The following is a 14167-nucleotide window of genomic DNA, read 5'->3' as shown; positions in this document are numbered from 1 at the left end:
GTCGGACCAGGAGCGGCGGAAGCAGATCAGCATCCGCGGCATCGTGGGCGCCGAGAACGTGGCCGAGCTCAAGCGGGGCTTCAACCGGCACCTGCACTTCACCCTGGTCAAGGACCGCAATGTGGCCACCCCACGCGACTACTACTTCGCCCTGGCCCACACCGTGCGCGACCACCTGGTGGGGCGCTGGATCCGCACCCAGCAGTACTACTACGAGAAGGATCCCAAGGTGGGAGCGCTGGGATGCGGGGGAGAAGGGGGGAGGACCCCTCCGTGTGGTGGGAACCCCCCCGCGGTGGGTCCTGGGTTATGGCTGGGGTGGGATCCATCGTAACGCCGCGGGCTTGAACCCTCCCTTCCGCGCTGGAATATAAGAGATCGGGGAGGCTCGGGTTTTTTCCGTGGATTCAGGGCTGTTCCCGGTAACTTTTCCGAGCGGAGGGATTGGACTTTACCAAGCGAGGCCACTGTCCTTTGCTTTGCAAAACAAACAGAGCGCGGCTTGGCCGGGAGCGGGGTGCAGGGCATGGGAACGCCGTTTGTTGTCCCGCGGCGCCGGCGTGGGTGCTGTCTACCAAAACCAACTCCAAAGCCTTCCCGGGGGAATTATTGGAAAGGCTTAAAGGCACCCGAAGCCAACCACAAACAGGTCTTGTTTAACACAAGTGATCCCAAGCGTGAGAGATCCGGTTTGTGCAGGAGTTGCTGCGCTGCTGCTCGTCCCGCTGGCTCGCTCCGGGCTCTGCCCCGCGGGGATTAAGCCCTAATCCCTCTCCTGACACCTGGATGTCCCTGTCGGCATCAATTTCCTCCCTGCCAACACCTCGCTGGGACCGTGCCAGCCCCGATAGCTCCCCCGTGTTGCGTAGGGGTGAGGAAAAGGAGCCTCTTCCAGGGCTTGGATTTGGGACTCTTCCGTGCAGGCGAGCCGTGCTGCCCGCCTGGAGTCACTGCTCCCAGCTCTGCTGCGGTCAAACCAGAAATCCCCAAGGATCCTGCCCTGCACGCCCTGCCCGTGGCGGGAGGGTTGGAACAAGATGATCTTTAAGATCCCTCGCCACCCGAACCATTCCGTGATTCCGGGGTTCTGTCCCGTCTCCATTCCCAGCCCGACTCCGCGCAGGTCCTGGGGAAGGGAACCTGTCGAGTCAGCGACTTCCTCCAGCCTAAATCCTTCCTTAAAACCTGCCGGTGCTGACGCCAGGGGACGGCTTAACGCAAGGCCGGAGCGGCCGCGTCCTGTTAGCCCGCGGTGTCAGCGGGAGCATCCCGTGCTCCCAACCCCCGGGAAGGGCAGAGGAAGGCCGTGTCCCCACGGTGTCCCCGCGGTGTCCTCACAGTGTCCCTACAGCCACCGCCTGGCCCCGGCGCCTCCCGTGGTTTTCCGGTTGCTTTGCAGCTCCAGGGTCACGGGAGGAAACGTCTCCCCTTTTAAAGTTTAACTTTGTGCCGCCGCGGCCGCCGGCGGGCGTGTGGGGTGGCCATCCCGGAGCTGTCCCTGCTCTGGGACAGGGCAGCAGGGCTTGTCCAGATAAAACTGGCTCTTCCCGGCTTGGGAAACAGCAGGAGAACAGGGCAGGGGCTGCACAGGAGCCGCAGCCCTCAATTTCCTGGTGCAAACCACCCTGCTCTGTTGAGAGTTCTTGGTGAGATATCACCTAGTAAACAGCTTTGGGGTCCTGGGGAGCCTCCTCTAGCCCTCCAGGGGAGGTGACCAGGGGGTGGTTTTCTCTTCCAGAGGATTTACTACCTCTCCCTGGAGTTCTACATGGGGCGGACGCTGCAGAACACCATGATTAACCTGGGGCTGCAGAACGCCTGCGATGAGGCCGTGTACCAGGTGAGCATCCCAGGTGGGGATGAGGACTGGGACAAGGAGGGCTCTGTGCTCTCCAGCTCCTGGGAATGTCCGTGTTTTGCCACACTGGCTGCAAAAAACCGCTCCTTGAGCTGCAGGAAATGCTGCTCCAAGACCTGCTCTTGAAAGGCCTGGAGCTGCCCAGCCCAGCAGGAACCAGCAGGATCCCATTTCCAGCCCATAAACTGGAAGGGAACTGGTGGTTCTATGGATGAGGCCGTTAATACCAATAATCAGTGGCAGGGAGGAATAAAACCTTGGCCTACTCAACCCCAGCTGGGCACTGGCACCTGGTGGCAGTGGGGTTATCTGAGGTTTTTGGGTGGCTCCTTTCCTCCCCACACTGTCACCTTCTGTGCTCAGCACTGCCAGACATGGCCAGGGTGGTTGCACAAGAGCAGGAACATGTTCAAAGGAGAGGAACTTATTTTTAGGGCTTTTTTTCTAATTTTTATCCACTTGCTGTGACCGTGGGACGTCAGAGCCAAGGGTTTCCATGGGAAAAGGGGGCTTAGCTGAGCTCCCCGAGGAGTTTTTGCATAGGCAAAACCTCTTCCTTCCACAGGATCCCAGGCTGGAAAATTTAAATTTCCCTCAAAAAGTGGTGTAGGTTCTTCTCACCTTAAAGGGTGATGCCTGGAGTCAGGAGGATGGGCACCTGGGTGCCTTCCCCAGGGGATTGGGGTGCTGGGGGAGCAGGAACCAGGCATCCAGGTGCCTTCCCTAGGGGATAGGGATGCTGGAGGAGGAAGAACCAGGCATCCAGGTGCCTTCCCCAAGGGATGAAGGTGCCGTGGGAATGAGGATATGGCATCTGGGTGACTGGCCCAAGGGATGGGGATGCTGGGGGAGCAGGAACCTGGTGCCTGCCCCTGTGGGACTGCAGCCAGGGAGAGAGGGAACAGGCCTGGGAATAAGCCCTCAGAGCCCTTGGGAATGTCTGGGATCCCAAGAGCAGCACCCCGGTCACAGCTGGGTGTCTCCCACGCCCAGAACTTTGCCCTCAGAGAGGTCATGGGTGTGTGTGTCCCTTGTAAAGGCTGGTGGAGTGACTTTAAACACCAAAGCTGGTCCCTGCCATGGTGTGGAGCTGCAGCCAAGGGGGAGAGGGGCTTCTTTGGATGCAAATCACAGTGTCCCAGGGGTGGGTCTAGTGGGACTGGGTGCCTTTCCACCCCTCCTGGAGCCCACCTGCAAAGGAGTGTGTGCCAAGAGTGCCTCCCCTCCACGGGGCTGGGCACCCTGGGAGTCTCCAACTTGTCTCCTCCTTGTCTGTAGCTCGGCCTGGACATGGAAGAGCTGGAGGAAATCGAGGAGGATGCCGGTCTCGGCAACGGGGGTCTCGGCAGGCTGGCTGGTGAGTGGGACACATCCCTGGGGGCTTTGCATCCACCACAGGGAGCACCTAATCCTGGGGGGTTTGTTGCTCCAGCCTCTCCAGTGTGTGGAGTGAGAGGGGCTGGCCCTGCCTCGTGTCCCTGCGGGGCTGCTGCTCGTGGCCATCGCCTGTCCCCGGGGAGAAGGATCCGCTGTCTCCCAGGGCTCCTGGGGAATCCCGGCTCACTGCTCCCTCTCTCCCTGTCAGCCTGCTTCCTGGACTCCATGGCCACGCTGGGGCTGGCAGCCTATGGCTACGGCATCCGCTACGAGTACGGCATCTTCAACCAGAAGATCCGGGATGGGTGGCAGGTACGGATGGAGGTGTGGCCCTCGCTGGCCCACGGCACAGCCGGAGCCCCAAACTCAAGTTCCCCTTAGCTCAGGCTGCACAGACACTCTCCCTGAGCTTGGAGGCTGCTGCTGTGATATTTAAAGCTTGTCAGATGCTTTCCTGAACAAGTTTAGCTTCTTAAACTGGTGCAAGCACAGGGCATCCCTCCTTTGTCCCCATCCACAGCGTGCCCTGCTCGGGGCCACCCCAAGAGCTGCTCCGTGGAGCAGGTGAGGATGGAGCAGTTGTGTCCCTGCTCCTCACGGAGCAAGGCTGGAAGAGGCTGGTTTGGAAATGCAACATTAGCAATGCACTAAGAGAAATGTTGGTTTTTTCCCCCATCCCTCACCCCTCCCGCAGGGAGAAACGGGGTTCAGGGTTGGCTGGGGTAGATCCCTGCCTCCAGGTGGTGCCAAAATCAAGGTTGAGGGCGGGCAGACTCCCAAGTATCATCCCCCTTTTGCCGCGAGCAGACAGAGCCTTTCCCAGCCATCCTCCAGCTGGGGAGAGATTCCTGGGGCTGGGTGGCCCTGTCACTGCTCCTGCTCCCTCCATCAGGTGGAGGAAGCCGACGACTGGCTCCGGCACGGCAATCCCTGGGAGAAGGCCCGTCCCGAGTACATGCTGCCCGTGCACTTCTACGGCCGCGTGGAGCACTCGGACACCGGCGCCAAGTGGATCGACACCCAGGTACGGGCTGGGGCCGGAGAGCAGGGAACAGCCCTTCCATGGATATAGGGATGGGCGCAGGTTTGGCTGCTCCTCATCTGCAGCCAACCTCCCCGTCCCTGGAAGTGTTCAAAGCCGGGTTGGACAGGGCTTGGAGCAACCTGGTCCAGTGGAAGGTGTCCCTGCCCGTGATAGGGGGTGGAACAAGATGATGTTTAAGGTCACTTCCTACCTGCATCCAGCTCTGGAGTTCCCAGAACAAGAAGGATGTGGAGCTGCTGGAGCAAGTCAGAGAAGGACACGGAGATGTTCCAAGTGCTGGAACACCTCTGCTCTGGAGCCAGGCTGGGAGAGCTGGGGGTGTTCAGCTTGGAGAAGAAAAGGCTCCAGGGAGACCTTAGAGCCCCTTCCAGTGCCTAAAGGGGCTCCAAGAGAGCTGGAGAGGGACTTTGGACAAGGGATGGAGTGCCAGGACAAGGGGGAATGGCTTCCCACTGCCAGAGGGCAGGTTTAGATTGGATTAGAAGCATGCCCAGGCTTCCACTTGGATAGTAGGAGAATCCCAGAATAATTTGGGTTGGAAGGGACCTTAAAGCTCATCTCATTCCACCCCCTGCCATGGGGACACCTTCCACTAGAACCAGGCAAGCTGGGGTGTCCCTGGGGGTACAAAGCGTGTCCGCACACACGTGACCCCACGAAGGCGGACACAACCCTGAGCTCCACCCTGGGTCTGTGGGATGGGAGGGCTCCAGGAGGAACATGGAGGGATCCCAGCCTAACTCCAGCTGCCCTGACACTGTCCTAGGTGGTGCTGGCACTGCCCTACGACACCCCCGTGCCCGGGTACATGAACAACACCGTCAACACCATGCGCCTGTGGTCGGCCCGGGCCCCCAACGACTTCAACCTGCGCGACTGTAAGTGGGTGCTGGTGGGGTGCCGGGGGGATGGGGCCAGGTGAGGGGGTCCCATGCCCACCTGATCCCTCTGTTCCTTCCCCAGTCAACGTTGGAGACTACATCCAGGCCGTGCTGGACAGAAACCTGGCAGAGAACATCTCCCGTGTCCTCTATCCCAACGACAACGTGAGTCACGATGCGGGACGGGGGGGTCTCTGTTTTAGGGGAAGGGGTCCCTGTTTTCAGGATGGCTAAAGAGCACACAGACAGAGAGGGAAGTGGAGCAGCCCCTCTCTCCAGGACACTGCAGAGATGCTTTTTGTTGTGTTTCGAGCTGCTTGGACGGGGATTGCTGCTTCTCACCAGGATGAGTCTTTCCCTGAGCACAGATTGGCCGGGAGGGAGTGGGGACGAGCAAGTCCTGCTGCAGAAACATTCCTTGAGTCTCAAAACACAACATGAAGGCAAACTGCTGAATGCTGATGGTCTTTCCCTGATGGTCCTTTGCAGCCCTGGGACCAGAGGTTGTGCCTCAAATTGCCCTTTGCACCCTAACTCTTTTGTTCTTGCCATGCTGCACGCTGGCACGTGATGGAGGCGTGATGGGGATGTACAGCCCTTCCCAGCCACAAACCGAGCTGTGGAGCAGGGGAAGAAGTTGAAGGTGGCTCTCCTTGCTCTGCAGCCTGTTTGGGGCTGGTCCTGATGGATTTTTTTTTTCCTATTAAATCCTGGGGAGGGCCAGGGGCACCACAGCTCCAGTGGTGAGGTTGTCTCCTGCAGCATCTCTTTTGCAGACCAGCGGGATGATGTTTTGTGCTGCATGAAACGTGGTTTAATTCTTGTCCTAGAAATAGCTCCTGTCTGTCACAGCTCCTATGGCTTCCCTTCCCATTGTCCCACTACCTTTCCTAGCAGCCAAAATGTTCAAACCAGGGGAACAGGTTTGGGTGATGCTTGCCAGGGATTTAATCTGTTTGCACCAGGTTAAGTCTGGGAAGCAAGATGATGTTGGGATTAGAGCTGGTGCTGGGGGAAGCTGGTGCTGGTGCTCAGACCCCAGCGTGGGTTCCTGGCCACAGGGAGCACCGGGAGGCGCAGTGAATCCTGTGGGAATCCTGCAGTTCCCTGCTCCTCTGCCCACAGTTCTTTGAGGGGAAGGAGCTGAGGCTGAAGCAGGAGTACTTTGTGGTGGCTGCCACCCTCCAGGACATCATCCGCCGCTTCAAAGCGTCCAAATTCGGGAGCACGGACACCGTCCGAACTGTGTTTGACTCCTTCCCCGACCAGGTACAAGCCAGGGTTGCTCTGACATGTGCCTTGGAGCTTGTCCCAACACCTCCCAGATGCTGGAGGGGTGTTTGGACCCTCCGTGGCTGCCCGCGCCCAGTGGGATGCCCGGTGTCCCCCACGTGTCCCCACCCTGCTTTTCCAGGTTGCCATCCAGCTGAACGACACACACCCCGCCATGGCCATCCCTGAGCTGATGAGGATTTTCGTGGACATCGAGAAGCTGCCGTGGGATAAGGTCGGGAGACCCCACCTGGCTCTTGGGTCTCCTCCACTCGCACCCACCCGCCAGCGGCGGAGGAGCTGGGGAACCCGTTTTGTGGCTGCTGGGTGGGATGTGGAGCAGTGGGGTTGGGTTTAACTGGTGTGCACTGGGAGGAGCTGGCTGGGCCATGATGGTGGGGGGACCACGGGTGGGTGGTGCTGAGCGCCGGCTCTCCCCACACCAGGCCTGGGACCTCACCAAAAGGACCTTCGCCTACACCAACCACACGGTGCTTCCCGAGGCCCTGGAGCGCTGGCCCGTGGACCTGGTGGAGAAGCTGCTCCCCAGGCACCTGCAGATCATCTATGAGATCAACCAGAGGCACCTGGACGTGAGTGCCTGGGGGCTGTGCAGGAGCACGCTCCGGAGAGGGGGACAGGGATATAGTGTCGGGATGAGGGGGATACACAAACTGATGATGTTGGGGGTGTGGGCGGGTGATTCCAGCTGCTGTTTTGGGAGGTTGGTGCAGAGAAAAGTACTTTCCCACCAGCATATTGCCATCCTGCAGCTAGTGGCTGTTTAGAGGCTTCACCCATTGCTCCAGGGACCCCCCTGTTGGCATTTCTTTGCTTCCTAAATGCTAAATTCTTCCTGGGAAAGGATGAGGTTGGAAGTGTAGAGGAGATGGTGGTTTGACCTCCTGGTCTGGCAGCACGAGGCTTTTGACAAAATGCCCTCACTGGCCAAATGTGGTGCCCCAAAACCCATCTGTGGGGGGATTTTTGGGGGTCCTTCTGTCCAGAGACACCCGTGCTGGGGAATTGCATCCTTTGAAGGGGGTTTGCACCGTCACCACAGAGTAAAAGCCACCACCCCAGTGGACTGGAGATATTGCCACGGTCCCCTCCTTGTGAGCCATGGGGTGGGACATCCCTCAGTGCCACCACCGCTCACCACCTCTCTGGCTCCACCGGCAGCACATCGCATCCCTCTTCCCTGACGACGTGGAGCGGCTGCGGAGGATGTCCCTGATCGAGGAGGGGGGCAGCAAGAGGATCAACATGGCCCATCTCTGCATCGTGGGCTCCCACGCCGTCAACGGCGTGGCCAAGATCCACTCCGAGATCGTCAAGACTCAAGTGTAAGCACGGGGAGGGAGGCCTTGGAGGTGGTGGTGGTGGTGGTGGTGGTGCCAGGTGGGCGAGGCTGAAGCTGTGCCCTCCTCGTCCTCGCAGCTTCGAGGACTTCGCAGAGCTGGAGCCGGAGAAGTTTCAGAACAAGACCAACGGGATCACCCCCCGGCGTTGGCTCCTGCTCTGCAACCCGGGGCTGGCGGAGCTCATCGCGGAGGTAACGGTGTGGGGGGAACACCCTGGGCCCCCTGACCCTTCCATCCTGACCCCAGGGACCCTGGGGATGCCATGAGAACATCCGACATTTGCACCTTCTAAACCATTTACATCTTCTGAATGGTTGAGGGTTGAGGGGGCGACGGTTGAGGAAAGGGGGTTCTCCCCCTCTGCTCTGCCCTGGTGAGACCCCACCTGCAGTGCCGCCTCCAGCTCTGGAGCACCAGCATAATACGGATGTGGAGCTGCTGGAGTAAGTCCAGAGGAGGCCACAAAGAGGATTAGAGGGATGGAGCACCTCTGCTCTGGAGCCAGGCTGGGAAAGCTGGGAGTGTTCAGCCTGGAGAAGGCTCCAGGGAGACCTTTCAGTGCCCAAAGGAGCTCCAGAAGAGCTGCAGAGGGACTTTAGACCAGGGCCTGAAGTGCCAGGACAAGGGGGAATGGCTTCCCACTGCCAGAGGGCAGGGTTAGATAGAATATTAGGAAGAAATTGCTGGCTGTGAGGGTGGTGAGGCCCTGGCACAGGTTGCCCAGAGAAGCTGTGGCTGCCCCATCCCTGGAAGTGTTCCAGGCCAGGCTGGACAGGGTTTGGCGCAACCCGGGATAGTGGAAGGTGTCCCTGCCCATGGCAGGGAGGTGGAACGAGATGATCTTTAAGATCCCTTCCAACCCAAACCATCCCGCCATCAGCACATGCCTGTGCTCCCGTTGCAGAAAATCGGGGAGGACTATGTGAGGGACCTGAGCCAGCTGACCAAGCTGCACGAGTTCGTGGACGACGACCTGTTCATCCGGGAGGTGGCCAAAGTGAAGCAGGTGAGGGGTGAGGGCAGGGGGTGGCACAGGCCGGGCGGGGGGGCAGAGACCAGGGGCTGAGACACTCCCTGCCCTCGGCCAGGAGAACAAGGTGAAGTTCGCGCTGTACCTGGAGAAGGAGTACAAGGTGAAGATCAACCCTTCCTCCATGTTCGACGTGCACGTGAAGAGGATCCACGAGTACAAGCGGCAGCTGATGAACTGCCTGCACATCATCACCATGTACAACCGTAAGGCACCGGGGCACGGGCTGTCCCCAGGGGTGCACCAGCATCCCTGTGTCCCCCGTTCCCCGGTGACACCGCGCTGCTCTTCCCTCCAGGAATCAGGAGGGATCCTGCGAAGCTGTTTGTGCCGAGGACGGTGATCATTGGGGGCAAGGTGAGTTGGCTCAGGAGTTTTTAAGACATTTTGATGGAAGTCCTTGAAAGTACCCTGGGGGGTGTGGGTTCAGATGCCTCATGGGGCTGTGCCTCTACATCTACCTGCCAGGAGGGTGAAGCCAGGTGGGGGTTGGTCTCTTCTCCCAGGTAGCAAGTGACATGACAGAGGAAACAGCCTCAAGTTGCACCAGGGGAGGTTTAGATTGGATATTGGGAAAAATTCCTTCACCAAAAGGATGGTCAGGCATTGGAACAGGCTGCCCAGGAAAGTGGTGGAGTCCCTGTCCCTGGAGGGATTTAAAGGACATGTGGATGTGGCACTTGGGGACATGGGTCAGTGGTGGCCTTGGCAGTCGTGGGGGAATGGTTGGACTTGACAATCTTAAGAGGGCTTTTTCAACTTAAACAATTCCATCATTCTATGTCCCTGGAGTTCTCCAGGAAGTGCTGGAGTATCCTGGTTAGCTTCAACCCAAACAAGGCACCAGATCTGGGCGGGGGGAGGCTGGGACAACCATATGCTGCCTGTGGTCATGGAAGTCCCCAAAAACATGGTTGTGCAACACGTGTTGGATACGGATGATGGGAGCAGGGCTGAGCAGGTTCTTCCCTGGATATGGGGGAGCTGGGTGTGCCTCACCTGCCCCTGCCACCAGCCCTCGTGGCTCACCTGTGGCTTCTCTCCTTAGGCTGCCCCAGGATACCACATGGCCAAAATGATCATCAAGCTCATTAACGCCGTGGCTCAGGTGGTGAACAACGACCCCATGGTGGGGAGCAAGCTGAAGGTCATCTTCCTGGAGAACTACAGGGTCTCCTTGGCAGAGAAAGGTACCCTGGGCACATTCTGGGGAGGGGATGTCCCTCCACCAGCCCATGGCTCCGTCACTGCCAGGCAGCAGATCCAACATCCTTTGCCGTGATACAAACTCGGAGCTGGTCCCCACGAGCCCCTCGTGTCCCCGTGTTCTGTTGGCAGTGATCCCCGCGACCGACCTGTCGGAGCAGATCTCCACAGCGGGCACCGAGGCCTCGGGCACGGGGAACATGAAGTTCATGCTGAACGGGGCCCTGACCATCGGCACCATGGACGGGGCCAACGTGGAAATGGCCGAGGAGGCCGGGGAGGAAAACCTGTTCATCTTTGGCATGAGGGTGGAGGACGTCACGGAGCTGGACAAGAAAGGGTGAGGGCTGGGGACGCCACAGGGGTGTCACCACGGGCAGCTGGGGCTGCACCATCTCATGTCACCCCTTCCCTCCAGGTACGACGCCCAGCTCTACTACGACCGGCTCCCTGAGCTGAAACAAGCCGTGGACCAGATTAAGAGTGGCTTCTTCTCCCCCAACGAGCCCAACCTCTTCGACGACGTCATCAACATGCTCTTCCACCACGACCGGTGAGGCCTGGGGTGCCATCCTGCCACCCCCTGGGCTGGGTCTCTCCCCTGCAGCAGCCATCCCTTTTCTGGCCCTGATGACCACATCAGGGTGGTGGGGCCGCACTGCACGTGGACGGTGCTCCCCAGGCACAGGCTCTGCAGGGATGGCCCTTCGTGCTTGCTGCAATAACACCTTTGGGTGCCCAGCCCCTCCAGATAATTTTGGGTATTTCAAGGGCTTTCCTGGCCAAAGCACTGAGCAGCCATGGGCATCAGGATCGGAGAAATCTTTTCCCTGGGTGCCCTCCCAGGGCATCCGGGGTTCTGTACCAACAGGGCCTGGGGAGGGGGAATTTGGCTGGAGGATTTGTGTCAGAGGAAGCCCCAGATGAGGCACCATACCATGCTCCCACCTTCCCTTTCCTCGTGCCCCTGACTCCTCTTCTCTTCACTGCTCCAGGTTTAAAGTCTTCGCAGACTACGAGGCTTATGTGAAGTGCCAGGAGAAGGTCAGCGAGCTGTACCTGGTGAGTGCCAGCCCGGAGACAAGGCAGGACGTGTGCTGGGACACAACATCCCAGAGAAGGGGTCTGGTGGGGCTGTGCATGGAGATGGGATCCTGTGCTGCTGGCTGAAAGCCACCCTTGGCCAACAAGCCACATTGTCCCCAGCCTGGGGGCCAACAAGTCCCGCCGCTCTCCTTGCAGAACTCCAAGGCCTGGACCAAGATGGTCATCAGGAACATCGCGGCGGCCGGCAAGTTTTCCAGCGACCGCACCATCAAGGAGTACGCCCGGGACATCTGGCACGTGGAGCCCTCCGACCTGAAGATCCCACCGCCCAACGAGCCCCGGGACGCGGCCCAGGACAAGACCCCCAACGGCACAGCGGCGTAGGGACCCCCCGGAGCCAGGGGCCGGAGCCAGGGGACGGGAGCACGTGCGCTGTAAAATTCTCTGCTGTCTTAGTCTGTGTGTCGCTGCTGCTGGCTTTCCTACGGAGCGGGAACCGGGAAAGGGGCGGGATTTTTATAACGTCAAGTGTCGTGTGGGAAAGCGGAAAAAACCACGTCGCCCTGTTCTGCTTGCATTAGGTGCTAAAAATAAAAAAGTGCCATTGGAGTCCAAGGGGCTGTTTGCTGAAGCCTAAAATTAGGGACTGGGCTTGCTTCCACCGACGTTAACAGCCAGGGATGGGGTGGGCAGCACAGCTGGACACAGCTGGACACAGCTGGACACAGCTGGCTGGGCCCTTGCAGGCGCTGCTGAAGCAAAATATGGGGGTGCAGCCCTTGCCAGCCCTGAGGCACCAGTGCCAGGGGGTTGAAGGGTGTTTGAAGTCAGGCTCGTGTACCCCCACCCCTGATCCATGGGATCCTCCCACTCACAGCTCTGGTGACCCAGACCACACCAGTGTCTCCATCCCTCGAGTCACCTGCAGCATCCTCGAGGCAGGGGGCGAATTAAAAGGTTTTTCAGTAGTTTTTATTACTTACAGCAGTAAGCTCAGTGCCATGTGGGGGTCCTGGAGGGGGATGGAGGGAGTGCGTGGTCGCTGCACGCAGCAGTTGGCGTCACTTCATGTTCAAAAAGTCTCTGCAACAAGATGTAATAAATCTTACACTGTGTCACTGACCCTCCTGTGCTGCGTCAGAGCCTGATTTGTGATCCCTGGATGTGGGGCTGAGCTGGGCTTGGAGCATCTCTGCACCCAGGGCAAAGAGGAGCTGGTGTCCCCAGGGCGACTTCTCCACGACACCCAGGCTGAGGGCAGTGAGGAGTGACTGAAACTCAAAAAGTGATTCCAGCAAACACCGTGGGGAGGGGAAGGAGCAGGGGGAAGACACCTGTGTGGTTGCAGCAGGAGAGAAGGCACCAGCGGGAGAAGAAGCCAAGGCTCATCCTGTGCCCCCCCCATTTCTGTGGAGCAGCACTTACTTCACCAGGGCTGGCAGCTCCGGGTTGGACGAGATGTAGTCGTGGCCCAAGCCCAACTTTTCGGGAAAGGTAATGAACTTCACTTTGGTTTTGTCCTTGTAGGCGCTGCGAGCTGTCTCATAGAGCTGGGGTGGGGAGGGATTGTGGTTAGTGGGACCCCAAACCTGCTCCTGGCACCCTGGGGGTGGCCACCCCCTCTCTGGCCACTTCATCCCTCCAAAGCCAGGCTGGAATGGTGTCCCCCCCCCGTGACAGCCCAGATGGCAGGTCCCCACCTTGCGTCCCAGGTGTGGAGGCACAACACCATCATCTTCTGCATGCAAGATGAGGAGGGGACAGGCCAGCACCTTCACGCTGTGGGCAGCAAGCACAGGGCTGAGGACTCGCCCCAGAGCCAACAGACCCACAGGAGCCTCACCAGCCCCTGCTAAAACTCCCACAGCACCCTGAACCCCCTGGCACTGCCCCTCAGAGCCATCCCAACCCACCAGTGGCACCTACACCGGGTGCCCTGGCGTGCCTATGTGGGTGATACCCACGCTGCCTGCCCTGGCATGGCAGCACCGAGCACCTTAATCACCTTGAACCCAATTAGCAGGTCTCTGGTTTCAAAAGCACCCATAAATCTCTCTGGCATGGGCTGCGGGTGGGACGCGAGTGGGTAGTGCCCGAAAACAGGGATGGTGGCTTGTGGACTTTGCTTAATAATCACACTGATATCCAATAAGTCATGCAAATAAAAAGGCACTTTTGAGGCATGAGTAAGCTGGGTAAACACAGAGGAGTGCAGGCATTTCATGGGGTGACATGACACCTCTCCTCAGCCAGGTGGTCCCGGAATTATCCCGGCAGTGCCCTGGAAATGGCTGCACCCCTTCCCACTGGGAACTCACTTCTCATCGCTCTGGAAGAACATGTCAGCCCGAGCCAGCGAGTCCAGGATGAGGTACCCAAAACCCGGGAACTGGCGGTAGATCTGCCAGGGAGAGAATTTGGGGGGTGCTAAGCCATGGCTTGGGTTCAAGTGTGAGGGGGGGAGACCCAGGTAGCTGGGGCTGACACTGCTGGGGGACCCCACAGGCAGAGCCTGTCACCAACTGGGGACCCAACAGGCAGAACCCACCCCCCTGTCACTGCTGGGTGACCCCCCAGACTCACCTTGGTGATGGGGATGTGGGCAGCTGCCTCTCGGATGTTGGTGTAGGGAGACTCCAGGACAACGGCATCAACCTGGACCCCTGAGAGCAAAACAGGGTGGGAGCACTGGGGGGGCTGTCCCCCCTCCCCAGACTGCTGCCACACTCCCCTCCCAGGCAGCAGCTGTGGGGCCAAGATGTCCCCATCCCACTAAGGAGGACAAGGATGGCCACTTGTCTCCACCACAGGGGCCAAGCCTGATGCTAAAGCAGAGAGTGACAGGGCTCCCCATCTCCTCTGTGGCCCCCAAAATCTGGCCAAGGCTGTGCAGAGCCCCAGGGGGACACCACGTGGGGACAACCCAACCCAGCCATGCTGGCCCTTACCTCGCTCCTCCTGCAGTTTCCTTGCTGCATTTGTGGCAATCCTGTGACAGGGGAGGTGACAGTGAGGGGGAGCAGCCATGACACCCTGGCAGGGTGCACAGCACCCTCAGACTTCCCCCTTCCTGGCTCAGTTTGGCTT

General features: G+C 59.4%; 2 protein-coding genes across 2 annotated transcripts in view; one reads left to right on the top strand and one right to left on the bottom strand.

The window, feature by feature from the left end:
* The first annotated feature begins 6 nt into the window (after positions 1 to 6).
* On the top strand, positions 7 to 12198 carry PYGL (glycogen phosphorylase L). The gene is made up of 20 exons (XM_029963600.1): positions 7 to 229; positions 1739 to 1840; positions 3137 to 3215; positions 3444 to 3547; positions 4128 to 4259; positions 5047 to 5158; positions 5244 to 5326; positions 6287 to 6430; positions 6576 to 6668; positions 6880 to 7026; positions 7616 to 7779; positions 7874 to 7988; positions 8702 to 8803; positions 8886 to 9033; positions 9126 to 9184; positions 9876 to 10017; positions 10166 to 10373; positions 10452 to 10586; positions 11029 to 11095; positions 11276 to 12198. The coding sequence occupies exons 2-20, from the start codon at positions 1769 to 1771 to the stop codon at positions 11462 to 11464; spliced, it is 2295 nt and encodes a 764-aa protein (XP_029819460.1). The 5' UTR covers positions 7 to 229; positions 1739 to 1768; the 3' UTR covers positions 11465 to 12198.
* Positions 12031 to 14167, bottom strand: part of ABHD12B (abhydrolase domain containing 12B) — a 4031-nt gene continuing 1894 nt past the window's right edge. The window contains exons 5-10 of the mRNA XM_029963616.1: positions 14029 to 14113; positions 13664 to 13743; positions 13399 to 13481; positions 12781 to 12859; positions 12506 to 12630; positions 12031 to 12163 (exon numbers count right to left, since the gene is read on the bottom strand). Of these exons, the coding sequence (XP_029819476.1) occupies positions 12142 to 12163; positions 12506 to 12630; positions 12781 to 12859; positions 13399 to 13481; positions 13664 to 13743; positions 14029 to 14113 (474 nt within the window). The 3' untranslated portion in view covers positions 12031 to 12141. The remainder of the gene's footprint in view (positions 12164 to 12505; positions 12631 to 12780; positions 12860 to 13398; positions 13482 to 13663; positions 13744 to 14028; positions 14114 to 14167) is intronic.

This window comes from Manacus vitellinus, unplaced genomic scaffold, assembly GCF_001715985.3.
Source record: "Manacus vitellinus isolate BGI_N305 unplaced genomic scaffold, ASM171598v3 scaffold_103_pilon, whole genome shotgun sequence".
NCBI classification, from domain to species: Eukaryota; Metazoa; Chordata; class Aves; order Passeriformes; family Pipridae; genus Manacus; species Manacus vitellinus.
Note: the sequence above shows the minus strand (reverse complement) of the source record. Positions and strands in the feature narration are given on the sequence as shown.